This window comes from Equus asinus, chromosome 7, assembly GCF_041296235.1.
Source record: "Equus asinus isolate D_3611 breed Donkey chromosome 7, EquAss-T2T_v2, whole genome shotgun sequence".
In the NCBI taxonomy this organism is placed as follows: domain Eukaryota; kingdom Metazoa; phylum Chordata; class Mammalia; order Perissodactyla; family Equidae; genus Equus; species Equus asinus.
The window spans coordinates 59,387,992-59,407,410 of record NC_091796.1 but is presented as its reverse complement, the minus strand read 5'-3'; the positions used below and the strand labels follow the sequence as shown (position 1 = coordinate 59,407,410).

The window sequence follows — 19,419 nt, the reverse complement described above, 5'->3', positions numbered from 1 at the left end:
TTCCTGGTAGCGGGACTTTCACTGGCCTTCTAGACTCTTAGAGTGAGAGCCTGTTCCTTAGGAGGAGGCCCTGCCCTCCCCTGACTCCAGCCCTGACTCCAGCGTAGTGCAGTTCGAGAATAGTTTGAACCCCTCATGTTCTTTGTCCATAAACATGGAAAGAATGGCCTCTGGAGTATGGGTGCCAGCTGGGTGGTTGTGTTGTCAAGGCCTGATGGGAGCAAGGTGGGCAGAACCAGAGGCCATGGGTTAGACCCTGCCTCCACCCCAAATTTGCTCTGTTTTCAGCAAGTCATTTACTTAACAAGATCTGTTTCTAAACATGGGAGAAGTATGAGGACACACTTTTCTCATCTCATTTCAAGGTCCAGCATTGTAGCCTGTGAGGTAGTTAGCCCATCTCCATTTGCTGTTATCCTGAGGATGGATATTTCGGATTATGTTGCAAGTGACTTTGTTCTCGCCTTAATCCTGGCAAAACCTGGCCTCCTCCTCTTTGTCCCACAATGGGACTGCTGAGAGGGGAGCGAAGGAGGCCTTTAACTGTGTACGTAACGTCTCGCGTCAGGGTCTCTGAAGCCTCCTTGACTGCCAGCTGCGCCTCCACCCCACGCAGAGATCAGCAAGCCACAGCCTGTCTTATCTGTCCCACATTTGGGCAGAGATGAGCCTCACCTTTCCGTAAAGACTGCCAGGAAGAAATAAAACATAGAGTCACATGCCAAACTAAACATAAAAAAGCCCTTTTCTGAAATGTTTCTTAACGTAAAATTCATTGCCACCAGAAAACTTGTGTTTTTTAAATACCTGTAAGAGGCCAGGGCTTGTCAGTTAGAAACAATAAGGATGGTAGATTCAGGAGCGTAATTTTCCCGAGTGTGTCTTTGGCAGGAAAGAGTACGGAAGTACAGATTCCAGCAAGATTCTCTTCTCTGGCGTGGCATCTGCGACAACCGTCTTGCGCACGGTAGACTCCAGTCAAGCCCTCTCCCAGCTAGTACCTGGAAAGCCCTCTTCTCGTTTGATTTGGGGTACATAAAGAAGCTAAATGCCACACTACAATTTTCCCAGTAACTTTACAAACCAGCTAAAACTATTTCTGAGGAATTTGGAGGGCATGGAGGAAAGGGAGGGAGACGGGGAGACAGAGGAAGTCTCCTCGCCCCCCTCCCGGTTGCGTTTTTCTGTCCTCCCTTTTTTCTTTTCCTATAGCCGTCCTCCTAGTGCAGCATTGTACTCTCTCTCGCCGACGGGTTAGAGGAGCTTCCAGAGCCTTCTCCTCACTCCCCCACTCCAGTCCGCTTTGTGCGCGGCTTTTCCCTGGAATGCGGAGCTCACCCTGTCACTGTTCTTCGGTGGCCGCGAGGTGCTTTCCTGCCCATCTGCCACAGTTCCTGCTGGACCCTCTCTCTCGGCTCCCGTCCCTCTGACCTTCTCTACCTTCAGACACCATATCATTCGTTGATAAACCTACCTTTCCACCCAAGGCAGCGTGGGGTGCAGAATCGACTTTTACTCGTGTCTGGGGATGAGGTCACTCCCCTACCGTGGGTCTTTGACGGGCTGTTGCATCGCAAATTCTCATCTGTGTCCTCCCTCCCCTTCATGGCCACACTTCAGGTGACCTCCTCCCAGGCGCCTTCCCCGGGTCCATGGGTCAAAGGCATCTCTTTCCACCCTCCCCTCCCGAAGCACTTTATTGGCGCCTTTGTTATCCACATATTGCAGATGTTATGATGCGGTGGATTAGAGTGACCGTGAATGTGTTTGCCTTTGCTCTCAAGTAGATTCCAGAAGGCAAGGACTAGTGTTTTCTTTGGCACCTGCAAGAAAGACTGGCGTACAATAGCTGCTCAGTAAACATTTGTTGAATAAATGAATACGTTTCTGGAGGATAGGAACTGTGTGTTTTTTATCTTTGTATCCACCACAGTATCTTCCCATTGAAAGCAGATCAATAAATGTCTTTTTAGATTATTCATTTAAGTGGATTCATGTCCTGAAACCTTTGCGGGAACAGCCTTTTAAAGGTGAGAGTCCAAATAGGCCACATTGCATCATAGCCATGGCAGCTAACAACGTTCATTTCCAAACTTTCAAACCACGTCAGTATCTTCCCTGATCTGTAGAAGACGATATTTGAAAGTCTTCTAAGGGCGTACGAACACGTGCTTGCACACACATACAATTTCTTAAGAATATTGAGTCATCATTATGGGGAAAAAAATTTGAAGTCAATGCTAACTCTGAAAGCTGGAATGTACACTGCCATACTCATAATGACTTTTCCTACTGTTCTGGAATTTTTTCCTTTTGTGGACTGGGGATGACATTTTATATATGCACATCTTGTCTCTGTGGATGCCAGAGACCAGGTTTTAAACTCTAAAAAGTCTCACCCATACTAGGTTTTCCATACTTCCTGAGCAAGTGAATTGTTATTATACAGGAAAATAAAGGATCTTTTTCCACATGAGCTTTTTGTTTGATCTGTTGGGGTTATTTATATTTTACAAATGAGCATTCATTTCTGTCTGGGTTTGGTTTCTTTTCCAGGGAGGTTCCCTTGAAGGATGCTAAGGAATATGCTGAGTCCATAGGTGCCATCGTGGTTGAAACAAGTGCAAAGAATGCTATTAATATTGAAGAGCTCTTCCAAGGAATCAGTAAGTACCTGGAATTTTTGGCTTACGTTTTATGCTCTGAGAGTAAAGGGTGAAATCATAGAGCTCTGAAGTGGAGCTTTTCATGTGAATTTGTTTGACGCTGTGGATATAAAACCTACAAGCATACGCTTGTTAATTCTGACTTATGTTGTGCCTCCCAATTCCAACTTTCCATAATTCTGTGCTGTAACCTGTTGATTCCATGTTTTGTGAATCAAAATGTAGTAACCATGTTGCAAAATAAAATTTATTTTAATTGAAAAATTATGTCTTCCATAGCATCTTATGTCAGTGTGTGGAGGGGAGGAGAAATAAAATAGACAGTCATCAGATATAGAAAACCAAAGTCACCCGTCCAGCTGAATGACTCTAGGCGAACAAAATAAGAGAAACTTTTAGTGATTTCATTTGCTGGTGATCGTCAACAAAAAATAGTATCCCCATCCACTGTGATCTGAAGTTGGGTATTGGGTGAAGAGTTGAATTGTAAAGGTTTTCCTCTGTCTGATCAGCTAATTAATAGAAGGTGACGGCTCCATCTCCAGTTCTGGGCCATGTTATGCTTCCCTTTCTTTATGCTGCTTCCCCATGAATTACCTTTATCTAAGATCTGTTTCCCAGCTGATGGCCAGACTTCGCCTTCGCAGCCTCTCTGGTAATGACGTTCTGTTCTGGGTGCCCTCAGAGGCTACCTGTTCTTTGGAAACTGTCCTGAGATGCCCTCAGAGCGTAATCAGGGACTTTGCAAGAAGTGTGTTTAGTGATTTAGTGAGGTCCTGGCACACAAAGTCCTGGGGTACCCACCTTAGGAAAAGTCAAACCCCTGAATAGTTAGCAGTTGTTCTCAAATATCTAGGCTCCAGACAATTCTAGAAGGAAATTCCAGAAGGGAAACTGATAGTTTGATCTCTCTTCTGCCTGAGGTCATTGTTGGCGGTGCTCTCAAAGTCAGAGGGGCCGCTTCCCAGAACAGATTTGATTTCCTTTTAACTGGTTTTGGTTCATTACTTTAGACTCTGAGAACCCACCGCAGGGAGTATTTTGTTTGTTTTTCTTGGCTTGAGGGGGAATTCACTGGGATGGGGAACTCTGGCACGACACAGAAATGCACCAAACAATGCAACCCAGCTCTCCAGAGACCCCGGCCCTGCTCACTGGGGTCCACACCACCTCCCCTTCTTTCCTCCTCCAGAAGGATTCGTTTTTCTGCTATTTCACCCTCTCTACAGAATGGTGTTCTCTGAGCTTGTTGACCTGAGTGGTTGAACTCTAGAGAGCTAGGGCTGTCATTTCATGTTGGAAACCCCATCTCCCAGACTCCTGTTCCTTCCCGAAAATGGGCCGTGGCTGCAGTGCCCTGCTGGGAGGAAACTGCTCGGCCGCCCTCTGTGGCTGTGGAACTCTGGGTGACGTCTAAGAAAGGTGGGCTTGAACTCATTCCACCCACCTCCTGTTTCCTTGGACCAAACTCATTCTCTTCTGGGGACGTTTGGCTTTTCTGGTTTGTTGGGCTAGTTGTACAGCCATGGAAAGTTTGGTTTTATTAATGGTTTTAATTCGTGAAGCCAGAGAGCTGCTGGTGACGGTGACGTCCACGCCACTCTCTGTGCGGCTCCTCCCTTCCCTCGAGCCCTCTCCCCAGCTGGCCCCTGGGAGGCAGACGGTGCAGAGGGCGGTGTGCAGCGAAGGGAGCACAGCGTTCCGTATCCTTGAGATTCAGCTTGAGGCTTCTGCACGAGCTAGGAGACTTTCTGAGGCTTATGCAAGTCATTATTAAAATAAAAAATGAAATAAGGACCTTAAAGAAGAAAACAAACCTAAGCAGCAAGTATTAATATCTTAACTTGAAAAGTGTTTCTTGGAGTGGTCCGGCCAGTAGACAGCCCGTCACATGCATCCGGTCTTTACAGCTCAGAGTGATGGGCACTTTGGATAAGGAGTTCCTGAGAATCCTGGTGAAGAGAAAACAAATATTTTGCTTAAAGCACCCGGTAATTGTGGCTTCCAATACTTAATTTCTCTGGAAGCCATAGAATACTTGTATCACCTCATCTTCCATATCAAATAAACAATTGTTTGATTCTGTTTCCTTATGCTTTGGTTAAATTGCCTTAGCAAAGAGCCTGTAGACACACAGGCCCTGCCAAGGTGTCTCTCCATATACGTGCTGTGAGCACTGGTGCCCAACGGCTTTTCTCCTTCAGGCAAATTTCTTCGGACCAGGGCGTGGCAGCCTGAATACAGGTTTGTCTCCAGCGCAGCACTGGGTACCTGAACATAGTGCAGCTGACGTTTCCTTTATTTTCCTTTTCCCTAGTCTTACGTGTATTCTTGTGCTCCTCCCTGAGCTTGAAATAGAATGAGATATTGCTGACGTCTGTGCTTCCCAAAGCTGTGTTCAGAGACAAACGTGCCTGGGAGAAAAGATGCAATAAGAAATCAAGAAGGGTAGTGAGAATAAAAGCCTTTTAAGAAGGGTGCGTAAACAAAATTAATTCATACTGACTTGGATAGAGAGACACCTTTCTCTTTCACGTACCCGGAGTGTTCATAAACCAGAAATGAGACAACTGTGCTTTCTGAATAGGAGTTAATATATTTTCTAACTGGAAATTGTTTAGCAAAGACTGTCTGTTTTCAAATACTGAAGCTACCCTCTGAGGATTTCAGGGCTGCCCTGTTTTGGGTGGTCTGTGCACAGGCAGCCCTCACACAAGGTGCCATCCTCTGCTTGGCATCTGTCTGGGTCCCTTTTCTAAATCCCATGTTTGGAGCTCCTGTACCCCACTGCACGTCGCTAGTTCTCTTCCACGCAGTTCCAACCAGGGTTGTCCATTACACTTTCTTAGGTTCTTATGCCTTTAATATGAACTTTAAAGATTTGCCCTTTAAGTCAAAATATAGGAAGAAAAATTCTTGGCCAAGAAAATTATTCTACATTTGAGTTCTTAAATTGGTGTAGAAAAATGCACAGAGTATTCTGCTGTTTATTTATTACAGTGTTCAAATCAATGCCCAAAATTTTGATGTTCTTCCTTATGCATCTACCCTCTCAGCCTGTCTCCGTCATCGTGATTTGAAAGGCAGGGCATGGAGCTCCGAGCTGGCGTTTGCTCCCGGGCAGGCTAGGTCTGCGTTCTCTCCTTCCCGCATTTGCTCACTCTGCGCCCGTGTGTGATGCTCATTCCTGCAAACCTTCGTTCCCTCAACGAACGTTCCCCGTTCAGGTCTCCTCCCTTCACGAAGTCTTCATGTGCCCCGACTCTCACAATGGTTCCTCAACGCCTTTCATTTGAGGTTTCTTACTGTCTGCTCCATCATTTTGACTTGGAACCTATTCCCTCTTTAAATGATTCTCCGCGTTTCAGGTATTCATCCGTTCTTCTGGCGAGACTGCACGACCTCTGGAGCAGGTCTTATTCTGTCATACTAGCTGAGACTAGTAAATAGGACAGTGCCAAATTCAGGTTTTTGAATTTGCATCTTCAGCCTCATCTCTTGATGTTCCAGGAGATAATATGTGAGAGGGTTCACAGATCAAGAGAAGTGTAGTCACTTTTCTATGGGGACTTCAGGTTGGATAACAACAGCCAATTAGACAGGCCTAGTGTCTCTTCCTTGTGTATCCAACAAATGTGTCTTGTGCTCTTTGTGAGTCAGGCGTCATGCTGGATAGCGGGGACATCACGGTGATCTAAACAACTGACAGTTGAGTGGGGAGACAGGCTGTGGGCGGAGTCAGACAGGTGTATAATTGCACATTGTAATAAATGCTGTGAAGCAGAAGAACAAGGACTGTGACAGGTGGGACTCTAGATTGCGTAGAGGAGGTCTCCCCAAGGAAATGATGTTAAGCCGGACCTGGAAAATGAGAAGAGGCCTGTGAACACCAGAGCTGAGTTCCTGAGGCAGGAGGTGGTGTGGTGCATTTAAGGAAGAGAAAGGAAGCCTCTGGACTGCAGGTGGGGAGCTCAGGGATCGTGCTGGGGGTTGAGCTTAGAGACTGAGCCAGGTCCTTGCCTGGCCTTGTAATGGGAAGGAGGGGATGCAGCTAGAAGCCACTCGAGTGATTTAAGCAGGGGGTGGCATATCCAGTTTACACTGACAAAAAGATCGCCCTTGGAGAATGTATCAGGAGGGGGAAAGCTTGGAAATGGCTCACCCAGTTAGGATGCTGTTGTAATACTGTAGTCCCCACTTATCCATGGTTTCCCTTTCTGCAGTTTCGGTTACCCTTGGTCAACCATGGTCTGAAAATATTAAATGGAAAATTCCAGAAATAATTCGTAAGTTTTAAATTGTGCGCCCTTCTGAGTAGCATGACGAAATCTTGCTCTGCCCCTTGCCATCCCGCCCGGGATGTGACTCATCCCTTAGCCTCGCTGTATACGTCACCCCCCATTAGTCACTTAGTAGTCGTCTCGGTTATCAGATCAACTGTGCAGTATCCCAGTGCTTGTGTTCACGTCGCCCTTATTTTGCTCAATAATGGCCCCAAAGTGCAAGCGTAGTGATGCTGGCAATTCTAATATGCCAAAGAGAAGCTGTAAAGTGCTTCCTTTGGGTGAAAAAGTGAAAAGTCTCGACTTAATAAGGAAAAGAGAAATTTGTATGCTGAGATTGCTAAGATCTATGGTAGCTTTTATTACAGTATATTGTTATAACTGTTCTATTTTATTATCAGTTATTGTTAGTCTCTTATGATGACTAATTTATAAATTAAACTTTATGATTTATCGTATTGGAAAGAACATAATATATATAGGGTTGGGTACTATCCGCACCTTCCGGAGTCCACAGGGGGTGTTGGACTAGGTCCCCCGTGAATAAGGGCGGCTACTTTAATCTAGAAGAGAGGTGGCTTGGAGTAGGTGGAAACAAGTGGACGTGAATTTCAAAAATCTGGAAGTAGAACCAATCACACGGGAGGGTGTGGAACGGAGGACACGGCAGGGAGAGGGACGGAGAGCACCCCAGGGCTCCCTTTCCTGGAAGGAGGAAGATTCTCACAGAAGCAAGTTCTCTCGGGGCTGGATTTGCGGTGAGCCTAGCAGACTAGATTCTGGAGTGGGAGGAACACAAGTTTTGGTTTGTGGATTTTAATTATTCAATTCAAATACTTTTTTTTTTCCTTAACTCTCCCTGAGAGCAAAAAGAGGTGGGGCTGTGCAGACTCACCAGGAAAATGTCTGGCCTGGGGTGGGCCTCGGCCAGGCAGCTGTTGCTTTTACTTGAGTTAGTTGGAATATTGACTGTAGAGAAGAGAACATGAGGCTTTCTCCTGAAAATCACGTCTGGGGACGTTGAAGATGTTGAACTAGGTTTTTTGTTGGTTACTGTTAGTTTGAGAACAGGTGAGAAATATTTGGTTTTTAAAGTGAGTATAATTAGAAGTGCAAGAATGTTGGTTTGGAAAAATTAGAATAGGGTGTTAATATGAAAGACAGGAAGTTAAGACTTGTGGGCAGTAATAGTGTCTTGTTCTGTCATCATTTGTTGCACAGTGTGAGCTATTTAAGGTCCACTGGATTTTTGAAGTTCCCTAGGTAGTTACTTTTGGTTGGAGCCGGTTAAAGAAATTTGAAAACAAAATAAAACCTTGGCAGATTTTGTGATAGTATAGCAAGCTGTCAAATGAAGGCAGAGTTAGCCCTAAGGAACGAGGAAAGGCCAGGGACAAGCCTGTCCACTTTCTCTCCACCAAAAATGTTCATTTCACAAATACAGTAATAGGAGACATCTGTGAAGTAATGTGGTTTCAGAATATGGGCAAGTTGGATATCAAAAGCCCTAAACATACGTATCTTTTGTCCCAGTGATTGTAGAGAAGAAATTGATCAGGTGTGTAAAATGCAGTCATAACGTTTGACATCTAGCGAGTTCTCCTTCTGTGCTGTTGTTGCAATTGCTTAACTATATCTTAACTCATTAGAGCACCGTTTTTCCCTGAAACGGGCACTGTGTTCCTTCCTATTTTACGTGTGAGGAAACCGAGGCACGGAGAGGTTTGTAACTTGCTCTGGGTCACCTAGCTAAGAAGGGAGAGGGCCAGGATCCGGAGGCAGGCAGGGGGCTCCAGAGCGCTTGCTCTCCATTTCTAGTGTGTGTCACTTCTCAGTGCGTATGGTGGTTTATGGTGACATTATTCATGATGGTGAAAAGCAGGAAATGACTTAACTGTCCAAAAGTTGGGAAACAGTGTTGAAAAATTCATGGTACATCAGTGTAAACCAGTGATTAAAATGATGATGTAAACATGTATTTACTGAATAAAAAGATAACTTGAGTGTGAAATAAATGTTACAGAGCGGTGTGAGTAATAGCCTGATTTCATAAAATATGAACTGTGAAATATATAATAATAAATTACGTATTCTTCTGGGCAAAGATTGGAAGGATACATACACATTAAAATGTTAATAATCGTTGTGTCATAGTGGTGAGATTCCAGGGAACTTAAGAAAAAAGACTTTATTATGGAAAATTTTAAACGTTTACAGTAAACCAAATAATATAGTGAACCATCATGTACTCATAACCAAGCTGGTTTCGTCTCTACCCCACACATCCCCTGCCCACCCCTTGCCTCTGTTATTTTTAAGGGAATCCCAGACATCATTTTATCTGTAAATATTTTCAGTATACAACTTTGTTTTACATAACAACAATTACGTTATCACATTAATAATCATAATGCTATTATCATATTAATATCATCAAATATTCAGTGGCCAAATAGCTCATAATTGTCGTAAATGGTTTCTTTGCTTCATTTTACAGGTTATTTGAATCAGGGTGCAAATAAATTCCACACACAGTGGTTAGCTGATATGTCTTTTAAGTCTTTCTTTCCATCTTCCTCTCTTTTTTCTCCCTCATGCGATTTCTTTATTCAAGAAATTAGATCACTTGTCCTATAGAGTTTAACACAATATGGATTTGAGTTCCTTTTATTGCTGAGTGGTATTCCCTTGCATGAGTGAAAATTAGTTAATCTGTTCACCTGACATCTGGGTCATTTTCAGTAAGTTTTGGCAATTACAGTGAGGTTGCCATGAGCATCCACGTGCAAGTCTTTGTGTGGGTACACACCCAGAGTGGAACTGTTGGCTTATCTAATAGGTCACATTTAACTTTTTAAGAGACTGCGAAACTGTTTTCCAAACTTTTTGGTTTTTTGGTTTTCGCATTTTACATTCCCACCACCCACGTAGGAGAGCTCCAGTTACTCCACATCCTCGCCAATGCTTGCTATGGTCAGTTAATGAAATTTCAGTCATTCTAGTGGGAGTATGGTGGTATCTCCTTGTGGTTTGAAAGTTCATTTTGCACATGACTACTAATGTTGAGTACCTTTTCATGTGCTTACTTGCAATTCTAGTGTCTTCTTTGGTAGTGACAGTTCGAATTTTGGCCATTTGTATTGAGTTGTTTGTCTTCTTACTGAGTTCTAAAGATTATTTATATATTTTGGATACATATTCTTTACAAATATTTGTTTTTCAAATATTTTCTCCCAGTCTGTGGCTTGTCTTTTCATTTTCTTGGCAATGTCTTTGGAAGAGCAGAAGTTTTTAATTTTGATGAAGTCTAATATGTTAGATTTTTTTGCTTTGTGGCTTGTGTTTTTATGTCTTATAATTTTTAAATGTTAAAATAAAAAATTAAAGGGATCTATCCATACCATGGAATGTTATCCAGTGACAAAAAAAAATGAGCTAGCAGGCCTTGAAAAGGCATGGAGGAGCCTTAAATGCGTATTGCTGAGTAAAAGAAGCCAGTCTGAAAGGCTACGTCCTGTGTGACTCCAACTATATGGCATTCTGGAAGAGGCAAACTGTGGAGACAGTAAGGAGATCAGTGGTTGCCAGGGGCTTGGGGGGAAGGAGGGAGGAGTGGGTGGAGCGCAAGGAGTTTTTAGGGCAGTGAAACTATGCTGTACGATACTGTAATGGTGACTACATGTTATTATACATTATCAAAACCCATAGCATGTACCACATTAAGAGTGAACCCTAATGTAAGCTATGGACTTTAGTTAATAATGATCAATAATGGCTTGTCAATTGTAATAAATATTCCACATTCACAAAAGATGTTAAAATAGGGGAAATTGGGGATGATGGGGAGAAGTATATGGGAATTCTTTGTAATGTATGCTCCGTTTTTTCTGTAAACCTAAAACTGCCCCCCCAAAATACAGTCTATTAATTTTTTTAAAAGACAAAGAAAAAATGCCTTTGAATCGTCAGGAAGCCTAATGATTTTAGGATAGCCTAAGGCCCTCTGTGTTGAAGACATTTGGCATCTTGGACTACTAGCTGGTGGTGGCCTTGCCCCCTTCCCTGTCTGTTGGGGCATGGCCGTTCCTTTGCTTCCTAGACTTTGAACTTCAGTTTTCTTTGTCCCTCTCTTCACCCCCCACTTCCCGTCGGTTGTCCGTCCTCCAGGCGTCTTCCTGCAGTTCTCTTCCATCTTTGTTTGCTCCTTCTCTCAACTGCACCCAAATTCAGGCTCTCAGTCTCCCTGCCGGGGACTTCCTGCAAGCCCCCCGGCTAAATGCACTCACTTCCCGCCTCCTAAGCCCGTCTGGTCCCGTGGAGAATGTTAGCTTATTCTGCAGGTCTAGACTCTAATGTCCAAGATCATCTAGTAATTCCAATATTGTCTTCTTTTTGGCAGCAAAAGGACAGTTTAGAGAATGGCTTCAACTCTCATGCGTGTTTCCCCCGCCCCCAATCTGTGCTCTTAGGGCAAAGTTCCATGGTTGTGAGTCACTGCAGTGTTCCATAGAGACCCCCTTTTTTAATGGAGAGGCTTGAAGGTCATTATCAAGAGTAAATACTGCCAAGTCCTGGTAAACTTGGTCAGTTTACTAATCTGGATGATTCAGAAAATCAAGATTGAGAAACAGAAGTTACCCAGCAACTGCCAGCACCTCTAACACCGAACAAAAGGTGGCCAAGCCCAGGAAATGCTGGAACTGGAATGAAAGGGGAGGACAGAGACAGCAAAATGTCAGGGACGACTCTGAGCTCACGAAGGAAACGGCTGGTCCACCACACAAAGAAAGACAACAGCTGCAGCTAAGCATGCTGTTTATTTGTGTTGCGTGCAAAAGCATTGCAGCCTCCGTCCAGAGCCATGATAAAATTGACAGGCTTGGAATTTGTTTTTGCGCAAATTGCATTCCTGAGAAATCATTTATAAAAACTACTTTTTCTCTGGGCTGTCAACTTTGAGGAAAACTGAACTTCAAAAAAAGGTCTTAACTTTTCCCAAGCAGAATCTTACACAATCCAAAGCTTATTAAAATAAACACCCTGGCGTAGGCTTGTACTCCAGGATGACTCGTTCTGGAGACTGTGTGCTCAGAGGACATTTTGTAAGAGTAGAAACACGCAGATGATACTCACAGCTTTTCAGATGTTTGTATGTATATATTTGTCTTATTCTTTGCCCATGTAACTAATACTGATTCAACAGTGTTCAAAGGTGATCATTTCGCACAGAGCGCTAGGGCTATTTTCCAGAACTATTCTCTTGTCTAAGTACATTTAACCTTTCCATAAGTTCCAGAGAACTCAGACCACAAGGTCAGAGCCCCGTTGTATTCTCACAGCACTGCTGGCTTTCTTCTCTTTTTAAGGTGCTTGCCTCCTTGTTATGACCTGGCTTTCCTCTCTCTCTGCCTTAAAGTGTAAGCACTTCTTTCTTCTCACTGTTTGATGCCGGAATGTGTGGGACACCTCCAAGGTTGAGCGTTTCATGAAGAGCAGGATGGGTCCTGATCTTAGTAAGTGAACCCTGAGTGTCCACCACCGTGAGCCACTGGGGAGGGGTTTCACCCCCTGCAAACGCCGCTTAAGCTGCGCCCAGAACCCTGAGACAGCTGGGGACTCTGTTCATTGCCATGAGTCCCTTGCATATTGTAATAGCTGCCTATCTATATTGTGCAGGAGTTGTCAAGTGACTTTCTCATATTCTTTTTATAGGTGAGGAAAGGAAGTCTTGGAGATATTAAACAACTTGTCCAAGTTCGCTTAACTGGAGTACTGACTCTCAGATCGCAAAACTCTTTCTGCCAGATGAGAAAAACAAAGTCTGAGGAAACTGCAGTAATTCTGTCTTTGAGAAATATTTTGTTCTAATAAGTGAGGTGTTCAGGATTCTGAAGAGAAAGAGAACCCGGTGTCTCTAAGAAGCCAGGTTCAACAATTGATTTAAAAATGTTGCTAACAATTTAAAACAAATAAGAGGGAGTCCCCCTGAGCTGTGACTTGGGTCTTACTTAATCTGGGGAGACTCCCCAGATATTGTCTCCTTATTGTCTACTGGGGGGAGGGGTGAAAGGCGGAAAGATAGAGGGCGAGGGGAGAGCAAGGCAGGGTGTTGGGGCTGCCTTAGCATTCCCATTTTGCTTTCTATATGCTCTTTGTCGCTATATTTTCACTCTACTTTTGTGGCTTTAATGAATATCTTATGTATAAGCTTTTTCTGTATTTGGGGTACTTGGAAGAGGAAAAAAACTTAGGAAAACTTATGACAGGAGTCATGTAGCACAAGTCACGTGTGGGAGGGCTGACGGCGTGCTGCTGTCCTGCTAACTTTAGAGTTGACAACATCAGAAGAGCATGAGGTCGATGTTGGTGTAGGATGCTGATTTTGATATTGTCAGAAATACCGACCAGTAAATAGGACTGTCTTGGTTAACTAGAGCAACAGCTTGCACCAATCAGAATTATAATTTTGTCTGAAAATATTTCAGATGCAAAAGAAAAATCCCCTCGTGCAGCACCTCACACATTCGGGAGGCACCTGAAATATTATTATCCTAAATAATTTAAATAATGATATAACTTGACACTATCCTCCCTCCAAAACACATCGCTTTCTCTAGAGGAGTAAGTAGCACCTGCTTGGCGAGATCTGATCCGAATGAATCAGAGTATTGGCAGTCATTGGGGACTTCCTCCTCTATCGCTTAAGATGGACAAAGTAGAAGAGGCTTTTTGTTTACTTCCTTTTAATTATGACTAATAAAAAAACACAGCCTGTCCAGAAGAGGAAAATACATACTTACATCTGTATTCGCTTCTGCATTAGGACCGAACTGTTTTGAGAATGGCCAGAAAAAGCTTTGGATAACTTTATGGGCTATGCAAAATGGCAGAAGCAACAGCTGCAGAATTATTACAACCTTCCCATCTGTTCGGTAGTCAGGTGAAGAGCTCTACCATTGATTTTGAATTGGGGATAATTGCCAGTGACCTTGATCTTTATGCTTGAGCTTTGATGGATGACCGTGCCACCCAATCGACACAATGAATTAATACCCTTGAAATTAACTATTTCTGCCCTTTGTGAAAATGTCCTCTGCCAGGGCATTTTAACTCTCTTTATTGTCCTTAGGTAACATCCACTTGCACTGAAGGACTTTGTCTTTGGAACTAATTTCCCTTCCATTTCTAATTACTGGTTACTTAGTAAACTGATACTGCACTAAACTAATTAGCTGGGGGGAAAAAATCCTGCTTTTCGAGCTAGTGTTTCATGCCTTTTTCATGGCAACTAGAACAATAGCATAGAGAGCTACATGTAGAGCAGGAGGAGCGCTGGCTCTGGGATGCCTCAGAAAATCGAGATGCAGGTCATCATCAAAGAGCCGCCTGAGGTGTGACCTTCAGCCTGGAGCCAAGGTCCTCTGAGTAAACTCGCGATAATCACGGCCACCACGCCAGCTTCACAGGATTAAGTGAGGAAGGTGCCTGTGATAATCCTTGAAAACTGTAAGGTTCTAAACACATATTTGTTACTTCCAGATTCCACTGCCTTTTTTAAAGACAGCTTTTTGAGATAAAACTCACATACTATGCCTTTCACCAATGTAAAGTGTACACTTCAGTGGTTTTTAGTGTGTTCACAGATATGTGCAACCATCAGCACAGTCAGTTTTGGAATATCTTTATCGTCTCAAAAAGAAACCACACACCTTTTAGCTACCCCCTCCCTAATCCTCCATTCCTTTTTACTTTTTACGTTGTGTATTTACAGAGACTCTGGGATAATTTTTCAAGTTAAATTTTACAGGTAGGATTACTTGTGGATGACATGAAAAATACTGTTTCCTGTGAAGAACGCTTCCCAGGGCTTTCCAGTTAATGTTCTAAGTGCGTTGGCAGGATGAAGGGTGGGGAGCTAAGTGTCAATAAGTGATATTACTAGGAAGATTACAATTCCCAATCCAACTCTATTTTAAGAAGCAGAAAAGACGAGCACGCGCTGTTACTGCTGAAGCCTCGGGTCCATGAAGCAGCCCATTGCAGTGGGACAGACGCGTGGGAAGCCGAGGGAGGGACGAGGCGCTGATGTTCGTGCCGAGAAGCGGGATGGGGACTTTCTCTGTACTCAGGAGCAAGGGATTCCAAGTCCAGGGACATTTGTAGTATCTGGAAGCTGCTTTTACTTTTCCTTAACTATCTAAACGCGGTTTGACGTCATGCAGTGGAGTGAGGAAGGAAGAGAGGGAGGAAGAAAGGAGAGGGGAAAAGAGGGAAGGAGGGAAAACGAGCTACTTCTGTAGCTTCTCCACTTTCTGTGTGACCCAAACCTTAGTGGAGGTGTTGAAGCAAGGTACAATCTATATGTGTCCTCCTTTCTGTTCCAGGTCGCCAGATCCCACCCTTGGACCCCCATGAAAATGGAAACAATGGAGGAATCAAAATTGGGAAGCCATCCACGCAAGCCGGCCCGCGGTGCTGCTGACCCGTGGGCCAGGGTCCACTGTACTGGAAGAAGCCAGAGCCCCCCGCCCTGTGCACTGCTGAAGGACCTCCCACCCTCGGTGGCCTGGCACCTCACTTAGAAAGAGTGAGCGCGCTGGCTTGGCATCCTGGAAGACCTGCAGGGAATGGGGCAAGATTGTCCCTGGAAAAGGGTTTTAGAAAACTCTGGAAAAATCCACCATACCACCGCAAAGTGGCCTTTAGTGTATGAAATGCACCTGGGAGGGAATGGATGTTAGGTAATAAGTATATTTGAGTTTTTCGTTAAAAGTCTTAAAATATTCTTAAATTTGTACGGAAGTCTTACTGGCTCATTATGTGTGTGAGATTCTAAAGTGGAGGTCCACTCTGATGTCCTGTGTCCCCCGCCAGATTTCAGTAACTTCTTCAGTGCCATTGCCTTGCTGCCTAACCAGCCTTCATGGAAAGGTTAATTTAATTTAGTTTAATTTACCTTTCAGTGGAGTGTAATTGGACCATCACTCAAGCTGTGGACTTGAGCTGTTATAAAAGTGGAGAAAGATGTATTAGAAAGGGTTGTCTACATCTCTGACTTTTACTTGATAAACCTTTTTTTAAGTTTTGGTCATATGTAAACAAACCAAATCTGACTAAAATATTGCGTGTGATTTTGGGATTGGGAGGCCTGGTTTGGAAGACTCATTTAGTAGTTATTGTGTAATCAGTGACAGATGTAGGATATAAATATTATTCCAGACACCGCCTGGTATGCATTGCCTCCTCAGTAACAAATTCCTACTTTCTTAGAGAAATTTAATGCACAGAGTATTATTTTATTAAGAGAATATATCGGGGCCGGCCCCATGGCTGAGTGGTTAAGTTTGCGCTCTCTGCTTCAGCTGCCCAGGGTTCGCTGGTTCGGATCCCGGGCGCAGACATGGCACCACTCATCAGGCCATGCTGAGGCGGCGTCCCACACAGCACAACCAGAAGGACCTACAGCTAGAATATACAACTATGTACTGGGGGCTTTGGGGAGAAGAAGAAGGGAAAAAAAAGGAAGAAGAAGATTGGCAACAGATGTTAGTTCAGGTGCCAATTTTTAATAAAAGTGTTTTAAAAAGAGAGAGAATATATCATAGTGTCATATCTAGGGGGAAAATTAACTAGAGGATGTTTGAGTCTAGACCAAAGGGCAAACATCTAATAGCATCAATTTATAATAGATTACAGGAAAGCCAGCCAGACGAGGTACCAACACCTTAAGATTCTCAATTCCAGATTAAGATTCCCAAAACTATAAAATTGGAGAAAGCGTTTTAGAAGATGCCAAGCTTGGGGGGTGAGTTTGGGGGAGTAACCAGAGGTCCAACTCTGGAGTGCAAATTGGCTGAGAATAGGCTTCGATAAAACCTTCCTTTTCAGGTTCTCTGTCTGCTCAATTAATTAAAGATATGTGAATCCAGTGGAAGTAAAGGGAAAGAAGGCATGAAAAAAGGGAAAAGCTTTTCCATGGAAAATTCAAATCCTATTACCATTCTAACTGTCATAAAAACCCAGGGTCAAGAAGCAGTTGATTTCCTAGTAGGGCTCATATCGGGAGGTGATTCTTAAAGGACATTTGGATCGGGGCCTCTTGTGGGGGCTGCAAGGGAACAGCCTCACGCAGCGTGGCAGCAGAGCCGATGAACCTTATTTGCCAGGAGCGTTCAAGGCCAGGCAAACATTAGTTGAACACCTACAGTGTAAAGCCATGAAAGAGATAGTGAGCTGATTAAACCTTGAACTTTGAGTCACTCAGCGTGACCTGGTACTTAGAGTCCTCTCTCGGCTGTGCGCACCATGCTCACGGCAGGTGGAGACGCTGAGTCCACCATCAACAGAAAGCAAGAGTACTTGAGAGACCAGGGCCAAGTTTACACTCCTGTAAGTGGTCTGCAATCAAGAAAACAGGTGGAAATCACAGATTTAGGTTTTTTTTAATTCAAGAATATGCTGTCAATTTGATGTTCTAACTGCTTCAACCCAGCTTGCCAGAGTAGTTGACAATCTTAGGATGTGAGGGCATATTTTTGGTTCAAGGGGGCCCCTTAGGTCTCCCAGACAGTACCTCAAGAACTGTTAGCAAGTGGCATTTAGATGTCTTGGCAGGGGTCCTTAGGGCTTTCTGCACATTGTCAACATTACTGACCTACATGATTCTGCTTGCAGGCCAAGTGATTACCGTGCCTCTTTCCAAAGTTAAAAAATTTGGGTTCCAAATTGAAATGACCTCTTTCTGGGTGACGTGCAGGCTTATTTTGGAACCCTTCCTCACCCAACAGTCCCTGAGAACCTGGGTTTATCTCTAGACAGCCGCTGGGTTGCCAAGCTAAGGTGGTACGCTCCTCAGCAGCCTCTGCAGCTCTGGGCCAGCTCTTCAGTGGTTGTGTCTTGCATAAAATAGCTGATCTTAACCACACACAGCCAGCTACCCATGAATGAGCCCCTGGTTTTATTTCAGAAGCACCTGAGGGTGTGAACCACTCTTACCTTAACTATTCAAGCCAGTCAGATGACAGAATATATATAATCACTGCTTGGAGCAACTGGTGTCAAGAGTGGATAGCGCTTGAGCACATGAGCATTTGCATAAACGCAGAGGCTTCTCTGAAGACAGGTGCTCCAGCCTTGTCCGCAGCGAGGCCATCTCATCTGCCTTTGATTTGTCTTGAGATTACTTTCTGGCTGTTCTAATATTGAACTATAACCATGTAATATTATGTAAAGGCCTGGAAATTACTATGGCTCCACAATGTCAAGGAGTTTTATGTGCTGTAGCATCCTTCACATCATTTTTCCAAAATTTACTCCTTTTCCTCTGTTTTCTTTCCTTTCGTGTGTGGTATGTACGTGTACATGTGTAAATATGATTTCATATTTGTTAGGCCAGCGTATAACCCCTTTCACTGGCCACATTTGGCTCGTGACCGTGTGTTATCTAATGTAGGCGTGGGCTCTCCTAGGGGTTATCTCCCCATGGAAATCCCAAAGAGGGCACTGGGGTCATATAAATATTTTATGTAGGTACATAATTGACTTGCCATTTTATAGTAGAAAATGGTACATTAGGGTGCTGAATATGACGTTACCTTTCAGACCATAGAAGGTTGAAGATCTAAAGCCAAGCTTTAGCCAACAAAAGGGCTGTGCACCAATGAGAACTGAATTTATTTTCTGAGGGAGGTTTGGATGACTGAAATATTTCCTGTAAGATCAAGGAAGATGGCTTGTGATGGCCGACATTGAGCTCCTTCTAGGGGGCTCCACTTCTCACTGCTCAGCAACGCTCACAGCAAGTTGAATAATGAGCTGGCTTACAAATGAAAGCGCCCTAAGCTGTATTCAGACCTGTTAGGTATCCAGTTTACTCTTTTAACCATCATTGCTGAAACCAGACCCAGTGATCCAACATCATACTCTGTTGTGTAAACTCCTTTTTCTCATGTTTTTATAAAGAGCTTCTGTCTGGGCTGGACCCAGTTCTCGCGTATCGAAGACGCTGCTGCAGACCTTTCCACCTTGTATTCCACGGTAAAGCATTGCCCTCAACAGCGTCCAATTGTATCTGTTATTTTTGGTTTAACACACACTGATTCATACTAATAAATATTTTAAGTTTTACCAAGTTTGTCTTTTTCTTGTTGTATGTTCTGTTGAATCATTTTTTACAAATCAGTCTCCTCAGAATAAGAATGGTGAGTCCCTGTGGAAACTTGTGTGCCTGTACCTATGAAGACCTGTATAAGGATGTTCACTGGTACTGTTTCCAACAGCAGAACATCGGCTTCCCCTAAGGAAATGGATAAATAAAATGTGGCACAGCCACGCAATGAAAACTATAGGGTAATTAAAATGGATGCGAGATCTACCATGCATCGGTGTGTATCTCAGCACAGAATGTGGAATGCAGGGCTGCCGTGCCCACATCCCCAAGGACCACTCTCAGTGGTCTGTGTGAATGAGCC

The 19,419-nt window shown here is 43.8% G+C and overlaps 1 protein-coding gene across 1 annotated transcript in view; it reads left to right on the top strand.

The window, feature by feature from the left end:
- Positions 1 to 19,075, top strand: part of RAB31 (RAB31, member RAS oncogene family) — a 120,159-nt gene extending 101,084 nt beyond the window's left edge. The window contains exons 6-7 of the mRNA XM_044773451.2: positions 2,557 to 2,666; positions 15,334 to 19,075. Coding sequence (XP_044629386.1) covers positions 2,557 to 2,666; positions 15,334 to 15,431 — 208 coding nt within the window. The 3' untranslated portion in view covers positions 15,432 to 19,075. The remainder of the gene's footprint in view (positions 1 to 2,556; positions 2,667 to 15,333) is intronic.
- The last annotated feature ends 344 nt before the right edge of the window (positions 19,076 to 19,419 follow it).